This window comes from Pholcus phalangioides, unplaced genomic scaffold, assembly GCF_987345545.1.
Source record: "Pholcus phalangioides strain wild (caught in Gottingen) unplaced genomic scaffold, Ppha-v1.0 ptg000039l_1, whole genome shotgun sequence".
NCBI lineage: Eukaryota > Metazoa > Arthropoda > Arachnida > Araneae > Pholcidae > Pholcus > Pholcus phalangioides.
In genome coordinates, this window is record NW_028301625.1 from 30,992,917 (window position 1) to 31,013,860 (window position 20,944).

The following is a 20,944-nucleotide window of genomic DNA, read 5'->3' on the forward strand; positions in this document are numbered from 1 at the left end:
CTAACAGGTAAGTGCTCATTCATAGAAAATCATGTTCTGATAATATTTTTTAAGACTGAGGATGCAGAACTACAATAAGCTGCAAGGCAGTTAATTATCTTTTAATTGTAAATTGTCAGTAATTTAAAATTTAGTAGCTCCAAAAAGAATTTGAAATTGATTGTTTCAAGTCATTTGAGAACAATAAAATGTATAATAAAAAAATCATTTAGCAAATTAATCTTTAAGTGGCACGCAATATTAAATATAGTATTCTGCAGGGCCCTTGGGTGGGAGGCTCAACCAGTGCCACCCACCTTAATTTAAAATGATTTTTTTTAAATTTCGTTTCCATCAATACGAGACCCAGTTCTATGCATCTGGGGACCCCAGATACACGTTTCTTCAAGTATCCAAAAGCATGGGTCCTTGGAAAGATTTCAAGTGTGGGGTCGATGAGCTCGGACAAGAAAAATATTTTTACTATTATTATATACTGAATCTTATTCTAAAAAAAGTCCACAAAATATATGAAAAATATCGTGTCCTCATGCATTTACAAAATAACTGAACTAGCTTGAGATATAAGAGTAAAAAATGTTTCAAAGCAGAGATGACAAGAATTTATGGCGAGAAAAAAAATCCTTCGGAAAAAGTTTACAATCAGTTGTAAACATGAAATCGTTGCCACCACCACTGTGGAAAAACAATGGTTAAGTAATTAGTAGTTGTTGTTGTGTAGGCTTCAAACAGCATCCCGATTGGTTAGACATCTGTTACTCTCGAAATAAAAAATTTTCTTCCCATCTAACTTCTATTTCACGTCACATGATTTTAAGGAACAGCAGTTCACGGTTCCCCGCAGTTCCTCTCAACTACTAGTAGTTGAAGCGGTCCTTAACTTTGGTCCCCCCGACCGGTAGTTGCTAAGGATTGTGCAGAGATAGTTTACCCCCTGGGTCATTTAAATGACTGGTTGAGTGCTCTACCAACTAAGTTATAGTGTCAGATAGAATATTTAACCAATGGAACACATATATATGCTGTATGGTACAGTGCATGATCGGTGACAGCAATCAGCTATGGCTCATAAATGACATCAGGCCACCAGATGGGAACATATATTTTAGAGAAAGGTGTACGAAAGAAGTGATAGTGCACTCGACCAGCATTCGAGGGACCTGGGTTCGAGTCCTGGTAGGGGTGGAGATCCACCAGATATCTGGCAGAGATGAAATTTTTCCAAAAATCAGTATCTCTACAAAATTAGCCAGTTTTTCTGTATATCTTGTATTAACAAGTGGAAAGTACATCTTTCTCTAAAATACATGTTGCCATCTGGTGGCCTGATGTCATTTATGAGCAATAGCTGATTGCTGTCACCAACCATGCACGGTACCATTCAGCATATATATATGTGCACCATTGGTTAAATATTCTATCTGTCACTATAGCTTAGTTAGTAGAGCACTCGACTAGCATTCAAGGGACACAGGTTTGAGTCCTGGTAGGAGCAGTGATGAAATTTTTCCAAAATATCTCTACAAAATCAGTCAGTTTTTCTGTATATCTTACACACTGCCCAAAAAAGATTATGGTTGTCTTATTTAAGTATGGATAGATTCTCGATTTATGTGTTTATCGTACTTCTTTTTAAACGTGTCAATTGTGTTAGAATCGTAGCCACAGAAGGTAAGCTATTCCATTTATTAACAACCATATTAGAGGGAAAACTCCCACAACACCAAAAGCTGGAATTGTACCTTACTAAATGATACTGATGTCCTCTTGTAAAAGCAATGGATTGAATGTGTATTAATAACTCATGATTCATCCTATCCATCCAGTTGAAAACTTTCAACACTTTGGTCATACCTCCCGACACCTGCATTACTCCAATGTAAACATATTCACGAAATCAAGTCTTTCTTCATAGCTCGAGCCTTGTGTGCAAACAAGAGCATGCATAGTTCTTTTCTGCACCCTCTCAACCAAGTGTGTGTCCCTCTGTAGGTATGGTCTCCAAAACCTTATGGCATAGTCCAGTCCAGGACGAACTAAGTCTAGGAAAAGCATAAGAATGAGTTGAGGAGAATGCGAAGAGACCTTTTTAAGAATGAAACCATGAATTATATTAGCTTTTTTGACTACCGCTTAAGAATGCTCCAAAAACCTAAGCTGCTCGTCAATGAGAATTCCCAAAATCAATGACTCTAGTTGCATCTGGGATAGTAATACCATTCGACTCATAAGTGAAGCGTAGGTTGTTCAGCCAAAATGAGCATGCACTTATTAACATTAAAGGCCATGCTCCATTCATTAGTCCATGCTCCATTCATTAGTCCATGCTCCATTCATTAGTCCATGCTGCAATCATATTCAAGTTCATCTGAAGCATCTCCCTATCGCTTGGATTCCTGACTACCCCCATTAGCTTGCACTTTGCACTTGCTGCAATGCTGTGAATTTGCTAACAATCCCATCAATACCCTGATCGAGTTTATGGATAAAAAGTGAAAAGTATGGGTTCAAGGACACTTCCTTGAGGGACTCTTAACACCTGTTCAATCAAAAAATTCCCCATTCACCACAACACGTTGCAACCTATCTCTCAACCACACAATTCTATCCAATTTAGCAAGTTGCCCCCAATCCCAATCTCATGTAAACACTTAAAGAGTTTACCATGTTGAATATGAATGCCCTTCGGAAATCAAGATAAACGTTGGCGTTTTTGCCTTTTCCCAAAGCCTTAGTCATGTGATCACAGAAGCAAAGGAGGCTGATTACACATGACTCCCTTCCTGAACCCATGCTGGTTTTTAGACAATACATTATGATTCCATTGATACAATTTTTGATCCCAACTTCATTATGCCTTTTGATAATGATTTCCAAGATTTCTGTGAGGGAGCTTGTCAAACTCACTGGACAATAATTTCACATAGTTTCTCTACTTAAGGCCACAACTAGGGAACAGGCGGGTCGGTTGCCCTGGGCACTGGACTAGAGGGGCGCCAAATTCACCTTTCAACTGCTCCTTCTTCATTACATGGGGACACCACAATGCGTACTTGTTCCGGCTGACGAAGTTTCTAGTTATGTCTCGGTCTCTACAACTCATTTTTTAAATAACGCAAGCACATTAGCAAGCTTCCAATCCCGATACCCTCAGCAACACCACTTTTGTAAATCTGTGCAACTGGCCTCAACAGTTCAATAGCACATTCCCAAAGGGTCCTAGGATAAATATCTGGATATATCATAATATCCAGATATAAATATCTGGCCCTGGCGCTTTGCCTGCACATACATTTTTTAGAAGTCATCATATTTTATGTCCTCAGTCTTGCAACAAATTACTAATGGAGGTCTGGGTTTCACTATATTTCTTATGGGGAAATTTGTTTTGATATACCAGTGTTTTCTATTATGAGCAGCATCAGTAGCATACGCAGGATTTTCTTAAGGCCTGGGGATCAATTTTTTTTCTTCTGGGGGGGGAGAGGGTCCCCTACACACACACAAGGGAGTGTTTGAACCTCAACAACCCCCCCCCCCCCGTAACTACGAGACAGTGTTTATAGAACAAATTATACTTGTCAACCGAAGTACCTTTATTGAGTGAAAGCCTAAGACAATATTTCATTGCAAAAGTTATTTAAATCAGTCAACTAGAAAATCAGTAATACAGTAAAACTTTGATTAACTGTCACGGTCCGGACTAGGGCTGTGATGGATAACCGAATAGGGTTAACAGAAATCTCGTAATACATATGTACAGTAACGTGATTTCACTGTGGGCTTGGGATGAAAATGAAAATAAAATAATTTTAAAAAGTGAATAATACATACATATTATATTTAATTTTACACAAAACGATCAATATAAACTTCAATATATGGTCAGTCCAGGCAGTGGCGATATTGAAAATAACGTCTTTTATGTTGTATCTCTTCCAAAATTCTTTGACAGTCATGGCATCATCAGATGAAAGCAAAACTTCAATAAAAGCTTTTCTGTAATGTTGCTTCATATTTTCAATTATGCCCTGGTCCACAGGCTGGATAAGTGGAGTTGTATTCGCCAGGCGAAAGAGTCATGTTATTTTGCCATCATCACTTTTGAGTTGACAAGAGGGATGTTTCAGGGCATTGTCCATTAATAGCAGTGTTTTTTGCGGCAACTGCTTTTTGGTAACTTGAGGCACAAAAACGTTGTGGAGCCATTCTGGAAAAACCGTTTGATTCGTCCAAGCACTTTTTTTGGACATAATAGTTCACAGGCAATGCGTTCATATTCAAATTTTTGAAAGCACATGTTTTTTTTTGGATTTACCAATTACAAGGCAGGGGTAATCTATGATTGCCGGTGGCATTTGCACAGACCATAGCAGTGATCTTATCTTTTTGGACCTTAAAACCTGGGACTGTTTTTCCGTATTTTTTTAGACAATGACGGATAACAAAAACTGATGGTTAAACAAGTGATGGTTAATCGAAGTTTTACTGTACTTAATTTGCTATATCCTATAGAAAAATAACAATAATAACTTTAACTGGCGATCCATCTCCTCCATGTGTACCCAAGATGCTTCCAGATATATTGCCTTCTGATCGTCTACCTCTTCTGACAACAGGCTGAAATAGAAATGACAGAAGCCAGGAAGATATTTATTTAACATATGCGATGAAAATATTTATTTAACATATGAGATGAAAATATTTATTTAACATATGAGATGAAAATATTTATTTAACATATGAGATGAAAATATTTATTTAACATATGAGATGAAAATATTTATTTAACATATGAGATGAAAATATTTATTTAACATATGAGATGAAAATATTTATTTAACATATGAGATGAAAATATTTATTTAACATATGAGATGAAAATATTTATTTAACATATGAGATGAAAATATTTATTTAACATATGAGATGAAAATATTTATTTAACATATGAGATGAAAATATTTATTTAACATATGAGATGAAAATATTTATTTAACCACTTTATGATCAAAGAACAAAATGACTTAAAAAAAAGTTCACTCTGTTTTCTCTCTCCTGATCATCCTGAAGCTTTGTTGCAACCTTACAATTTTTTTACTTTTGGTTTTTGTATACCCTGGCAGTGATTTTTTTCTTTACATATGACGTATCTTTCTTATAAGAGTGAAAAAACAGGTAGGTTGAACATGAAAAGAAATTAAACTTTGCACTGACATTCTTATCACCTTATCTATTATACTGTCTTACTCTTTCATATTTGTTTTTTTTTCTCCCCTTTTTCTAACATGCGGTTAGGTTAGGACAAAGTTACTATATTTACTGCTGATTCGTCAAATAGAGAGCATCAAAAGTTTTTGCCAATTCGCTTGTAAGCGAAGAGGTTGACATATGAGATGAAAATATTTATTTAATACTCATGAATCAATCACAAAATTAGGATTGCATATCTTGATGGAAATAATATTACAAATTTACCAACATGAAGAAATAAGTATCAATGAATGAATGAACGCCAGGGTCTCTGCCACCAGACTTATCCTGTTGCCGAGATCTCTTCCAGCCCAGCTTCGTGGCAGTGTCTAGAACAAAGTGAGTGCACCTAACAGTGTGAGTGTGTAGCTAGTGTTGTGTCTGATATTTCAGTGCTGCCATCTATACTTCAAATTGTGAGTGAAGTGTAATGATTGAATATTTGTAACGTTGTAGGCCTGTTGCTCTCTGTGGCGAGACTTTTTAACAGGGAGATCGGCTCACATTCGCGCCTTGAATTTGGGAACCACAGAAAACCAACTTTAGCCAACCACCACTGTGGCGCCGGTAGGGTTCGAAACCGGATCCTCGCGATGCGAGTCCGTCACTATGACCACTCGACCACCACAGCGGCAGAAATAAGTATCAGTAACATTCAGGATAAAATAGGTGAAAAGGGTATGAAGAGTTGTCATGAAAAACTTGTGCATCAATGTTGCTACATTACAACATTGAATTAGTAAAGATTTATCTGGTAGTGATTATATATAAGCCTTTCAGCAGAAAGCAGGCAGACCTTCAACACAATACTAACATATGAAGTACAAAAGACTGGATACCAAGAGATGAGTTTCGGAAGGCAAATTCACTTGCCTCTGTAGGGAATCATACCACTGTCCCCTCACAGAACAGGCAAGTGCTCTACCATCAAGCAACAGAGGAATGACATTTTCTTCTCTGAGAGCATATATGTGCACTGAATTGGGCCATGCATGGGCAGCTTTCTAACACAGCTAATAGCTCTTAAGGACAATAGCCACCAGATGGCAACATGCAGACAGAAACAATGTCACTCTTCCATATAAAGTTATGAAAGATTGGATACCAAGCTGAGATGAAGATGAGTTTCAAAAAGAAAATTCACATGTTTCTGCAGGGAATAGAACATTAGCGATTTGGAGAATATATATCACCACCTACTGAACACAAAACACTCACAACCCTGGAAACACAAGCACACTGTTAGATTTCAGCAACACAAATCTGACATAGTGCCTATATTCAGCAGTGAAATATGTAACAATTAAATGGTAGTAGACCAGAGTTGTGGACTATCAGAAGGGAAAAGAAAATCATTCTATATATATATATAAAGGTGGAAATCGCTACTCAATGATTTATATGAATCAGAAAATAATCATCAGAATCAGTTGCTTTAAATTTAATCCAAAGATATTATTGAAGAAAGAGCTAAGGGCTTTCCCAAATGGAAAATCAATTAGAATCGAATCGATAGATTTATTTATCTGTAAATTTATAATGTGCCTAACTTAATTATAATTGTTTTAGATTTGTTAAACATGCTGATTCCTCAGTGTTGATGGGTTTCTTTGCAACTTTTTTCTACCAGTAGAAAATTTAGCAATGAAAGTTATTAAACCTAACAATACCAGTAAATTAAACTTTTTTTTAAGTGTATCTTTAGAATGAACATGTTTTTAGAAATCAGTTGTTTGATTTGCAGGGGTTCTAGTCAGGATTTGACAGGTTTTTGACAGACAGCAGTTTTTGATGGCTATTACATCAGAAACCCTCCATAAAGAATCTTAAATTTTGCTTTTTAATACAAAAATTCACATTGGAAATACACATGCTAATTGTGACGGTTTAAGCTATCACACACATGTTAATTGCATGCAATTTTTAAAACGACTATGTTATACAAAGAATAAGTACTTAATATGGTTGTAAAATAATTTTCTACTCTCTGCAAAATTATTTTGTACTACATATAAACAGAGTGTTCTGTTAATGGACTGACAAATTCAGAGGGTTGTTAGTAAACATCGAGAGGAACAAAAATTGCAATGGAACATGGTGTCGCAAACCATGTGGAGACAGGTGAAAATCACGAAAAACGTATGCAAGCTCTGAGTCCAGAGGAGATGAAAGGTGGATGTCAGTTGATTGCTGAATGCATTCGTGGGTTCACTCACCATATCTGATATAAGCAGTGTCTCAAAATGCCTGCACTAGGGTAGGATCACGTGCAGGGCCGCAACTGGGGGGGGGGATCATGCGGGTCTCGTGCCCTGGGTGCTGGACCCAAGGTGGCGCAAATTTTATTCTGAAACCTCTCCTTTACAATTACAAGGGGGCATCAAAATGTGTGCGTGTCCCGGGTGACCAAGCATCTAGTTGTGGCCCTGATCATGTGCTAAAGACGATTATTGCAGTAGTAGGCATGTGTAGCAGTTAGATTGGACGTGCAGGACCCGTTGCTTGGTCTCCGCGTTTGTCGGATCTCAATCCGTGTGACTTAAGGTGACTATGGGGTTACCTTAAATTACTCATTTATGCAACACCTGTGGACACACTGGAGGATATCATAGCGTGGATTGCCGTTGCTGCGGCAGACATCAAAAGCATACCTGGTATCTTCGAGTGCATCCGGGAATCATTTTTACATCGTTGCGTTGAAGACTGTGCAATGATGTCAGTGGCCGCCACTTCCAACAATTCTTGTAATAATTAATCAAATAAATCTTTTTGTAGTTATTATTGTACTTTTTTGTCATTCCAGCGTGATGTGCTCGCTTGTATATGATGCTTAAGAAACTCCTGTAGCTTCTTAGTGCAAAAGTAAAAATAACTAAGTTTTTAACTATGATATGGTATATTTACTAGCATTTATAATGCAATAGTTTTCCAATTGAAGCTGTATCTTAAACATGCAAAACAGTGCTTTGGGTATAGAGTCCTGCCAGCTCTGCTTTGATTGAAAATACTCTTTAAAACTCTGGATTTATACAACCTGAGCTAAGAAATTTTTAGGTGAGAATAAATGAGTTTAATTAGTCTATTAACACAGATGCTGCACGAGAATTTTTAATATTGAATAAAATTTTGAGTAGATCAGAAAATTTAAAATATCAAAATAGATATTTTTCTCAGTAATTATAATTCAAAATATAAAACACTTTAATCTACATAAAATTAAGTGTTTTGTTAAAACATAGCAGGTTGAGAAAAACTATTTGACAACACTGACAATAAGTTTTTCACTGTTTTAATACCGAGTCAGTTTCTGAAGTTAAAAAACTAACCCTGATACACATATTTCGAATAAACAGCTCTGTTTCGATTAGCAAATTGAATTCAGGCAGTGTCGTCTTAACGCATGGGCCTACCCGGGCATGGCCCGGGGGCCTCAAGAGAAGAAGGGCCAAGGATCTGGTAGAAATTTTCGAGAATTTGTCATTTGGGGCTTCAGGAAAATCACTTGGCCTGGGGGCCCAGGATGTCAGTTGATTGCTGAATGCATTCGTGGGTTCACTCACCATATCTGATATAAGCAGTGTCTCAAAATGCCTGCACTAGGGTAGGATCACGTGCAGGGCCGCAACTAGGGGGGGGGGGGGAGATCATGCGGGTCTCGTGCCCTGGGTGCTGGACCCAAGGTGGCGCAAATTTTATTCTGAAACCTCTCCTTTACAATTACAAGGGGGCATCAAAATGTGTGCGTGTCCCGGGTGACCAAGCATCTAGTTGTGGCCCTGATCATGTGCTAAAGACGATTATTGCAGTAGTAGGCATGTGTAGCAGTTAGATTGGACGTGCAGGACCCGTTGCTTGGTCTCCGCGTTTGTCGGATCTCAATCCGTGTGACTTAAGGTGACTATGGGGTTACCTTAAATTACTCATTTATGCAACACCTGTGGACACACTGGAGGATATCATAGCGTGGATTGCCGTTGCTGCGGCAGACATCAAAAGCATACCTGGTATCTTCGAGTGCATCCGGGAATCATTTTTACATCGTTGCGTTGAAGACTGTGCAATGATGTCAGTGGCCGCCACTTCCAACAATTCTTGTAATAATTAATCAAATAAATCTTTTTGTAGTTATTATTGTACTTTTTTGTCATTCCAGCGTGATGTGCTCGCTTGTATATGATGCTTAAGAAACTCCTGTAGCTTCTTAGTGCAAAAGTAAAAATAACTAAGTTTTTAACTATGATATGGTATATTTACTAGCATTTATAATGCAATAGTTTTCCAATTGAAGCTGTATCTTAAACATGCAAAACAGTGCTTTGGGTATAGAGTCCTGCCAGCTCTGCTTTGATTGAAAATACTCTTTAAAACTCTGGATTTATACAACCTGAGCTAAGAAATTTTTAGGTGAGAATAAATGAGTTTAATTAGTCTATTAACACAGATGCTGCACGAGAATTTTTAATATTGAATAAAATTTTGAGTAGATCAGAAAATTTAAAATATCAAAATAGATATTTTTCTCAGTAATTATAATTCAAAATATAAAACACTTTAATCTACATAAAATTAAGTGTTTTGTTAAAACATAGCAGGTTGAGAAAAACTATTTGACAACACTGACAATAAGTTTTTCACTGTTTTAATACCGAGTCAGTTTCTGAAGTTAAAAAACTAACCCTGATACACATATTTCGAATAAACAGCTCTGTTTCGATTAGCAAATTGAATTCAGGCAGTGTCGTCTTAACGCATGGGCCTACCCGGGCATGGCCCGGGGGCCTCAAGAGAAGAAGGGCCAAGGATCTGGTAGAAATTTTCGAGAATTTGTCATTTGGGGCTTCAGGAAAATCACTTGGCCTGGGGGCCCAGGATGCTCTTAAGATGTCCCAGAACACGTGTAATTAAATCAGTAGTTTTGATAAAAACCATAAAATTATATTTTATATCTTCTAGACTTTTTATGTCAAAAAATTCAAAATTATAATTAACTAACTGATACCTGGTGACGTTGCCCACCCCATAAAATAATTATATATGTATAGCTTTTCAATTATTTCTTAATAAAAAAAATTTTTTGCATCAAGTAAGAAAAAATTACTTTTATTTTTAAATATTTCAATTAACAACCTCAGGCAATCGCTTGTGGATACACAATATTTTTTGTTTTTCCATCTGGTGTGTAGATGTACAAATTTTTGGGATTACCAACACTCGAAAAGGCGAAGTAAAGCTGTTCGTGTGGAAAACAGGGCTCGAGTAGGTTGATACCTGTCACTGCTAACGCTGGCCTTGCGCTTTGTTGATTGTCATGGCAAAAGCTAAACGAATCGGGAACTGTAATCGCTTGAAAGTGAATGGCAATTCTTCAGTGATAATTGGGATACATGGAATGAAGATGTCTTCTCCTCCAGCACATCCAGTTAGAATCGTTGCTTCAATTATGTAATTGTGCAATTTCTTCATACAGAGTCTGGTGCCATTGCAGAGTGTCTGTGTCTCCAAATTTCTTAAAAGCATTATAGATGCTCCAACTTCGAGAGTCAAGTTGTGCGGTGGCAAACCTGGAATATCCAAAGATTTCAGAAATTCTGCAGGATACAGAACTGTTTGGGCTGAGTCTGTGACAATGTCAACCGATTTGTAAGATGTGGAGTCTCCCGGAATAATTTTTAGGATTTTTTTTTGTTGATCTTGTTCACATTGTCATTTTTCGATGCCAGAATCGCTTTCTTGCAAAGCCACTCATGGTTTCGGTGATTTTGTTGAATGTTTGGGAAGACTTTGTCTGCAAGTTCTTCAACTGGCAAAATCCATTTGGGAACGTAATGAGTCCAGTGCTTGGGTCTCTACGGGAATTCTTCCATTGCCAAGTTTGATCAACTGACGTGAAAATGATAGCAGTGCCGAGTCATTTTGCAGTTGAACTTGCATGTTGGTGGATAATGATAATTTTTCAACTTCGTGCCAGAGTGTTGATGATTTGAGCATTGAGTTCATCAGGTGGCGTTAAACATTTTTATTCCCAATTTTGTCGTCGCAGTTGTTGTCCTCTGTTGTTAGCGACATCATACGTCTAGCTTGTGCAGCAAATATTATTCAAACACCTTTTAAGCATTTTTTAAATCGAAACTATATATCTCTACGATGGGCGGTTGATGAGATAAAGGCAGCATTAGCACTTACAGGATACCCTGTATATAGGCTAGCAGAAATACCTGGCGTTCTTGCCGGGTTTTCTTCAATTACTGGGAGGATTGGAAAAGTTACAAACCGTTATAAAGGAATAAACTGTTATAATAACAGAATTAAAAGTGTGACAAACCATTGTAAAGGCATATATACACGTCTGAAACGCATTGTTGGAAACCACGGTAACCAAAGTAAACGTTCTGAAAGTAATTGTTGAGGCCCCAAAACCATTGTTGCCCGACAGTTTTTTTGCCCATTTCGGGCATTTGCCCAGCCCTGACGAACTTTTAAAGTAGCCTATGGTTCAATCTCGGTCCTGTTTGGTATATATGCAAAATTTGGCGATGATCGGCGTAAAACTGTAGATTTGTATACCAGGTGTACAAGTATGAAATGCAGATTTTTTTTTCAAAAAGAAAACCGTTAAATTCGGAAGAGTGATAAAAAGTGCTTTATTCAAAGTATGCTCCATTGCTTGTTATACATTTTTCCCATCTTTCCTGAAATTTGTGAATACCACGCCATTAAAAATCTTACCCTTTTGCTGCGAACCATTCATCGAGCTATTTTTTCTCATCTTCGTACGAACATAAGCGCTGCTCAGAAAGTGTGTGACCCATCGATGCAAACAAGTGGTAATCGGAAGGAGCCAAGTCTGGTGAGTGAGCCACATAGGGTAGAACTTCTAGCTGAGTGCTTCCAACGTGCCGCGAACCGCTTTTGCCGTATGTGATGGAGCATTGCACATTGACCATTGAACATTGTCAAGGAGCATTTCATGTTGTCATGGAGCATTGCGATTGGAAACAGCTTGTTGACTAACGTCCAATTGCTCTGCAAGTTGTTTTTGTGTCTGTGTAGCATCATCTTCGTCCAACAATGCTTCCAATTCCACATCTTTTTTTTTGGCGGTTTTCCATGTTCCTTGTCAGCAACATCGAAGTCACCACTTTTGAAACACCGAAACCATCATTCACACGTATTTTGAGATGGAACATGTTCACCATAAGCTTCTTGAAGTAATCGGTATGATTCAGCAGCAGTTTTCTTCAAATGAAAACAAAAAAATTAATGCTGTCCGCGAATGCTCTTTGTTTGGTATAAATTTCGACATATTGAACACAACAATAAAACACTATGCACACACTTTTCCAATTTATCACTCATGCATGTCTGACACTTGTTGATGACACAAAAAAATGGCGCAGTGTCAAATCTTTATAGCACACACTGCATTGGTGCACCATCTGTTTTCTGAAATCCGCATTTCATACTTGTACACCTGGTAAAGAACAGACATACATACATACTTTCACATTTATATATAAGATATTTTGTTTTAATTATTGTAATAAATTAATGTTTAAAACGAAAACATTGTAATATGCAAAAAACTAAGTCTTTCATCATTTTATATGTACCTATTGTGTTCAAAACATTATCCAAAAGCATGCATTAAGGTTTTTGATGGTTTGTGACAGTTCAAACCATTTTCTGATGTCAAAAACCCAACCCTGGTTCCAGTGAATGATAGGCGAAAAAACCTAACTTAAATTTTTCTCGAGAGGGACCCACTTTGACTCAAAAAGGACCCAGAGATGAGCTGCATCTCTGCTATTGTATATAGGGGAAAAATGACAATATTGGGCTACTTGACACATTTTGCTAAATTACTGTCAAACTATTTGTCTAAAAACGACCAAATTCAGTAAGCTGATAAGTACAACATTAATGTTTGAAAATATAGTTGTACAATTTTTATATCTAATTTTTTTTTAAATTATATCATGAAAATTAAAAAAGTAAAATCTGCCCTAACCCTGACTCAATATAGGAAACTTGTTTCTCAATTTGAACCACTAGTTCCCTAAATTGAACCAGTAGTTTAAAAAAAGTTTAGAATCAATGTTTTATAAAATTCTTTTGACTTAAATACTTTTTCACAAGCATTATTAATGATGAAAAATATTTAGGGGGAAAATAACGAACATAAAAAAATATAAATCTTATCAAAATAATACAAAATCAAGTTTATACATTTTTTGAACATCTTATCACAAAAAATGTAACAAACCAAAATTATGAAAAACATAGAAGCTTGACAAAAATGCAAAAAATGGCAAAATTAAATTTAAAAAAAACGTTAAAAAAAACTTCAAAAAATTAAATAATTTTGAAAAAAATTCTAATTCAGTTATTTCAACAAATTTTGAAATTAAAACCCTTTCCAAAAGAAATATATAATTCTTGTTGTTTGGCTGCCCATGTTCTAGGGACGTTTACCCATTTAATCTTCATCATTAATCATAAAAGATTTATTTTTTTAATCTTTTAAGCCCACTTGAATATAGTTATTCAGTTTTTATTGACTCTCATCAAAAAGTATTTGATTCCAAAGCAATCTGCACCTTCTGGATGGGTGTAGATTAAGCAACTTGAATGGTCCGATTTAGGAAACTTCACCGTTTTTGCAAATGGCTGTTCATGATAAATGACCATTCAAAGAGATTTTATTTACTGATTACTAAAAACAGAAGAAAAGGTTTGGGAATATGTACCAAATAACAAAATATTTATTCCCTTTAAGATAAGTTCTTGATATGTTAAAAAAAAGAAAAAATTACAACAACAAATTGTGACAAAAAAATCAATATTTAACCATACAGAGATAAAGCTCAACTGGAAATATCAAATGTGTGTCACATACACTCATTCATTAGTCCTATTCTCTGGTATTAATAAAAATGTACTAATCTCCTTTTGTTTTTGAGAAAAAAGAGGGTCTAAATCTCCTTCTGTTTTTGAGAAAAAAAAGAGATGGTCCGAAATTTGAACATTTACCCCTATATATATTCATTTGATCACTTCATTGAATTCTGACTTTTCTGGGTTTCTGGACATTGTTCCATGGTGGTCAAAAAAGTGAATAGCACGCTCGGTTTCATTCTTAAAAAGGTGTCTACGCATTTACCTAAAGTAATCCTCCCACTTTTTAGGGGCTTAGTTTGTCCTGCACTGGAGTATGCCATAAGGTGTACCTGCAGAGAAGCATGGACTTGGTTGATGGGATACAGATAAGAGCCATGTGTACTCTTGTTGGTACATAGGGCTTGAGCTATGAAGAAAGACTTGATTCTTTTAATATGTTTATACAATGGAAGAACACAGGTGTTGGGGATATGATTGAAGTTTTTGAAATTTTCAACAGAATGGATAGAACTATGAGTTATTAATATAGTCAATCACTGCTTCAACAAGAACACATCAGTATCATTTAGTAAGGGACAACTCCAGGTTGTGGTATTGCCAGGAATTTCCCAAGGTAAGTCTGGTCCACATCAGCTTGGATAATCAGGGTCCCACTGTATGTACCAAAAGCACATGACAATGTATGTATATCACTAAAGTAGTATGTGCATCATTAAAGGTATGCCATGTGTAATATGTAGTTTATGAACATGATAATGTTCAGAAAAATCTAGGGTGCAGTTTGGTAGTAATGCCAAAATTCACACATATATCTAAACAAAAATTTCATTGTTCAACTAATATGGGCAGAGCGTCGATCAAAATGCATTGATCTATTTTTTTATGTTGAAATGAGGAGTTTATACTGAGAACTCTACTGGAAAAATTGTTGACATGAGATTTTTAGGTGTACAGTCCCTTTTAAAGAAATTAATTTATATAACTTCATATCATCAGTGATTTGCACTGAAGATCTGCGGCACAGCTTCTGTGATATCATAGGTAAACAAAGTAAATAAGATTGGGCCTAAAACCAATACTTGGATAGCTCTGCTTGGGACCTGGCATTCTGTATCTATATACCACACTTATTATGCAAACCTAATGGGTTCTCTCTGATAGCAGAGCTTAATGATCAGTAAAGATTTATTTATTTATTTTAGACTGTTGCTGAATTGTGGTAGTAGTTTGAACAGCCTTCTCTGATGAGCGTCATTTTAATAGTTGTTTTTTCCACCCATACTGCGAATAGACTGAATTCACACTGCAAATGCTCAAAGGACAGCAATTTTGACAAACTAAGTTAGATTTATAAATCCATAAAAAAATCATAGCTTCGTAATGTTTGCATTAAAAAAATTTGTGGTATAGAAAAGTGAATGCAATTATTTTATTTTTTGGGCTGAGTACTCACAAAAGCTAGATATTTAAATTTTTTTGTTATTGCCAGGAGTATTTGTTTTTCATATCCTGAAATGTTCAGAGGGACCTACATACACAATATATATTTCAAAGTACCTTTCTCCTGGGTGAATCAAAGTCAAATTCAAAATCATCATCTTCACCATCATGCTTTTTTTCCATGGATTTGAATGTGAACAGACAGTACTTCACACAGTTTTACTCATCATTTACTAAAAGAAATGTATAAATTAAAAGTAAATAAATTTACTAAATACTCTAATGTATCTGTGAAATGAACAAACACATTGTTTCTCAACCTGTGAAAATAGGACTGGTTTAGAGTAAATTTAATTTAAAAAATTAATTCTAATTTAATTAAACTTACTCAACCATCATCCATTACTAATTTACAGAAATATCCACATAGTTTGAATTAGAAGCATGGACTCACATAAGTTGGGGGTTCGTCAAATTGTTTCAGACCTTTTACTGGCCTTTGAGTCTAAAAAGATTGAGAAACACTGAACCAGAATCACTTTCCCGACTACATCCTGGAGCCAGGCCCATAGGCTGGGACCTTTGGCAGTGTACCAGGCCAGGAGTTTTCACTGGCTTTTATATGATGAATTTATAGTGTGAAAGAAAAAAATAATGGGACCCATCCCATGTGTGTGTGCTATTCCTGATTACTCTCAAAGGCATAGTTTCCAAACTTTTTGTTTAAGGCTCCCCCCCCCCCCCAAAGCAAAATATTTTGCATTGTTCTACAACGAGCCCTTGGCTTACTGGAAATATTCTGCAATAAAAATTCTCATAATAGTGTTTTCTACACTTTTCTTAAAATTCTTCCAGATTGTTTTGCAGTAGCACTGATTGTCTGCAGTATATGTCACAGATTTTGACATATTCTACTTAAGGGTCAACGGACCCCACCTCCTGCTCAAAGAAACATTTTCTAACACTCCCCCCCCCCCACCTCCTTCCTGAGGATTCCCATGACATCCTATATTGTATTCAAAGCTAATATTGCACCCCTAGCATGTTTCATCAGGAGATAAAATTGCCCTCTCTGGGAAACACTGCTGAAAGGATTCCAAACCTATCATTTGAAAAAAACTATGCCCCATTTGTTGCGAGTTTTTTTGTCATAATAAATTTACTTGTTCCCAAATTTGTTAATTTTAAAATAAATAAATCTTTATCGATGGAAATTATAAAGATGATCCATCTGTTGTTTTTAATATTTCCTTTTTCTTATACAATTAAAAGTTGAGTACAAATATGATTGCTTACATAAATTTTTTTAAATGACCCAAAAATTTTTTTTTCATCTACGTGTTTCCCAATGTGGGCAAAAACAGATATAATATTTCAACCTTGGAGCATATATATATATATATATATGTGGAAAGGCTCCGTACATGGAAGGCAGCAGCAATCAACTAATAGCTCGTGAATAACATAGGCCACCAGATGTCCACATGCATATAGAACTGTCCTTTCCACTTGTTAATACAAGATCCATTGAAAGACTGGTTATTTGTGGAGATGAAGATTACAAGGAAGAAAATTCATCACTGTCCCCGTGGGGGCAACTTAGACTCGAACCCCGGGCTCTCGCTTTGAGTTAGGTGCTTTGGAGAGTTTTTTGTTAGACTGTTTTGGGAAGCCACGTTCGAACATTGACTAAGGCAAGGGAGCCACGGTTGACGAAAGTTTGAGAACCAAGCGTTTAATGTTAGTTTTGGTTATTGGCACTTCTCAATTTTTTTTATAATTTGTCATGCTACAGAATATCTCACAATCGACTGACAGTTTTCAAAATGGAATAACAAGAAAACTGTGACAGATATTAAAGTAATTCTTGTGGAATATAAATAAGCAGTCAGGAAGTGCAGCCACCTCATTGATGTTGCAAAGAGTTGAATAGTTATTAAAATAAAAGAAAATTAACTTGTTATATGGACACCCTGTGTTCAAAAACCCAATTAGAAAGTTGTTTCCTTCTCTTTCCGGATGCCAACAAAATATTTCCACATTTATAAGTGCAATATTCCCTGAGTTTTTTGAATTCAGATATCTCTGAGAATATTTTGCAATTAGAAACATAGAAATTTCTTTGTTGGAATCAGGAGAAACTGGGCGACAACTTTTTAATTGGGTGTTCGGGCACAGGTTGTCCATATAACAAATTAATTTCTTTATTTTAATAACTATACAACTCTTTGCAACATGAATGACCTAGCTGAAATTCCTGACTTTGCACGTTTATATTCCACAAGAATAACTATAATATCTGTCACCGTTTTCTTGTCTTCCATTTTGAAAACCCTCAGTGGATTGTGGGACACTATATATCAAACACAGCTAAATTCATAATTGAATAAGTATGGATGATAGCTCAAAGTAAAGGAAACAATTTAATTTCTGATGCGGTTCGCGCTTAATCAAGCTCATTTACTGTTTATTCTACATTTTAATTAGATCATCAGAGTTGTGCCACAAAATAGAAAAAATGATTACATAATAAACTTGCATTGATTAGCCGCCAATGATTCTTTTTCTTTCCCTTTTAGTTCCGAAATCATCAAGTCCGCTAGGGCCAGTGTTGCCAACAGTCAAACAATTTTCCACTAATGAAAAGATGACGTCACTCTCTGCTACCCACTGAGCTATAGCAACGCCATCTATAGCTAGAGTTAGCCATTTACCAGTAACCGTAGGCTACTTTAAAAGTTCGTCAGAGCTGGTATAGCTGTAGTTATAGGAGGTGTTGGCTATAGCCACTGGAATATGGTCTAGAATCAAGTCGCCTTAGGCCCCTTTCACACGGAGCGGATGCGGACCCGCATTCCCTTTCACACAAGCACTAAAGATGCGGGCGAAAAGGAGAAAATATCTTAAAATATTTTCAAAAAATTTTGAAAAAAAAGTCTTTTCAGAAAAATATGAAAGAAAAATTCCAAAAACACATCCAATGTTCGAAAAATCCAATCCAAAAACAAACAAAACATTCGATGTTCCAAAAAAAAAAAAAATTCAGTAGATATCAAAGAATTTGCAAGTAGAAAAAAGGGGAGGGGTGGAGACTTTCAAAATGTCTGTACTTAGAGATATTCACATCACAATTCTGTATTAGGCCGGGATTACACTAAGTTTGATAAAAGTTCGTTTATAAAACTTGAAAAATGCAACCAATAAGCGGATCAGTTGAGTTCGCTCGAATGTAACAGATGTGTTTATTGGTTACATTTTTCAAGTTTTATGAAAGAATTTTTTATCAAAGTTTTATAGGGTAATACCAGCCTTAGGCCGGGATTACACTATAAAAGTTTTGTAAAAGCTCTTTGATAAAACGTGAAAAATTCAACCCATAAGATCACCGGTTGCATTTGCTTGAATGCAACCGATGCACCTATTGGTTGAGTTTTTAAACTTTTATAAAAGACCTTTTATAAAACTTTATAGTGTGATCCCGGGCTTAAGCCCAGATTACACTATAAAAAATTTATAATAATTCTTTTAAAAATGCAACCAATAAGCTAATCGGTTGCATTTGCTCGAATGCAATCGATAAATTTATTGGTTGCTTTTTTCAAGTTTTATAAAATAACTTTCATAAACCTTTTATAGTGAAATCCCATCCCATTTCACTTCTGAAATATAAAATTTCATTTTTTTCAGTTTATAGACTGAATATCGAGTAAAATATACTTCTAGGTATCGGGGGAACCACCAAAACTGTTCAAGTGCTTAGGGCCTTCAAAGGTCTTAATCCGGCCCTGAGTGAAGAATAACTGAGTGATAACATTGTTTAATAAAAGTATTTTTTTCAAGTTTAAAAAAATTAAAAGATTAAAAATTAAAAAAAATAATAAATGTTTAAAATAATTTTAAATATTTATATTTTTTAAATAATTTCAAAAAAAATTAAATTTTTTAAATTAAATTTAAAACTTATTAAAGTATGTAGTCAATTAAATACTCGTAATGAACAGAACGGCTTATAATTTTGGTTCCGTCAGTGGCCGTTGTTGACAGGTTTTATTGTATAAAATTGTAAAGTATAGACAAAAGTCAGTTAAAGTTGCTATATCTCAATCTAAGTTTTGACAATAGGTTTATTCGGAGCTATTCACACGATGCGTATGCGGAACGAATTCGTCCGCATCTTTGGCTACTTTTTAACGGAATTTTTTTAATTATTTGCCATAAATACCCTTGAAAACACCATATGAAGGTCCCTGTTCATAAAATATGATGTACCCACATACGTCTGCCTCTTTGTTTCCTTCTGAGGGCCGTATTCACCGACATGGTTTAAACTGTAGTCACAATTTTTGGACAATTTAGAGATCAACATAGATTGGTTAAAGACCAATCTATGATTGGTTGAAGACCAATCATAACCAATTGAACCTGAATTTAACCAATCCGCGTCGATCTCTTATCAAAAAATTGTGACTATAGTTTAAACCATTTCGGTGAATACCGCCCTATGTGCGGATGCGGAGCCCGCACTTAGGTTTAGACACATGCGGACGACGTCCAGACCCGCATGAACATTTCCTAGGTGCGGAGATATTTCGGCTCGTCTGAAAGGCTCAGTATATTCCAATTGTTAAAACTTCTTCCGGACCCGCGTCTGCATCAGCTCCGTGTGAAAGGCCTCTTACACTGAGCTATGAGTGGGCTGACCATATTTCCTCGAGAGAAATATGGGACATCGGGATTCCAAATACGGGACATTGCCAATTATCGCCAAAAACGACGCCAAAATTAAACAAAGTTGCCAAATATCGTTGTAATTACGGAAAAATCACAATGGCGGGAAATGATGCATTACTGCAAATTGCAGTGGATTAAAATGTATTCCACGAAAAAAAAAAAACGTTTACCAAGGCAAACGTGGGAGATTAATGTTCCCATATATAGTTGTAATTATCTTAAAATAATTTATGAGTTGAAAAATAATTTCAATCTTTGACTTCAATAAAGAATAAAAATTCAAGTAGGCTTCGTGTGAAACACGGGAAAAACCGGGACACTTTTGCCAAAAAGTCTGGACAAAAAAACAGAAAAAACCGGAACTGTCCCGGGAAATACGGGACGTATGGTCACCTTAGCTATGAGGCTTTTCGAATAGATGTCATAATCATCATCAGCATCACTCCTGAGGGACATACACTGGATGATCCCCATAGAGATCAATGTTAAAATTGCAGATTTTATCGTAGAAATGCGGAAATTTAGTGGGGGTTTCCACCACATCAATGATTTTAAAAATTGAATTGAATTTTTGATTTTCGAAATATTGAGTTCGCTTAGAAATACGAAGCCCAGAAAATTA

The 20,944-nt window shown here is 35.9% G+C and overlaps 1 protein-coding gene across 2 annotated transcripts in view; it reads right to left on the minus strand.

Moving 5' to 3' along the window:
- Window positions 1–18,229, minus strand: part of IFT43 (intraflagellar transport 43) — a 60,052-nt gene extending 41,823 nt beyond the window's left edge. Inside the window, exons 1-3 of one of the 2 annotated variants that reach the window (XM_089254053.1) lie at window positions 18,118–18,214; window positions 15,709–15,824; window positions 4,534–4,620 (exon numbers count right to left, since the gene is read on the minus strand). In XM_089254053.1, the coding sequence (XP_089110179.1) occupies window positions 4,534–4,620; window positions 15,709–15,774 (153 nt within the window). In that variant the 5' untranslated portion in view covers window positions 15,775–15,824; window positions 18,118–18,214. Of the gene's footprint in view, window positions 1–4,533; window positions 4,621–15,708; window positions 15,825–18,117 lie in introns of both variants that reach the window. The other variant, XM_089254054.1, reaches the window with a different exon arrangement.
- Window positions 18,230–20,944: the final 2,715 nt, after the last annotated feature.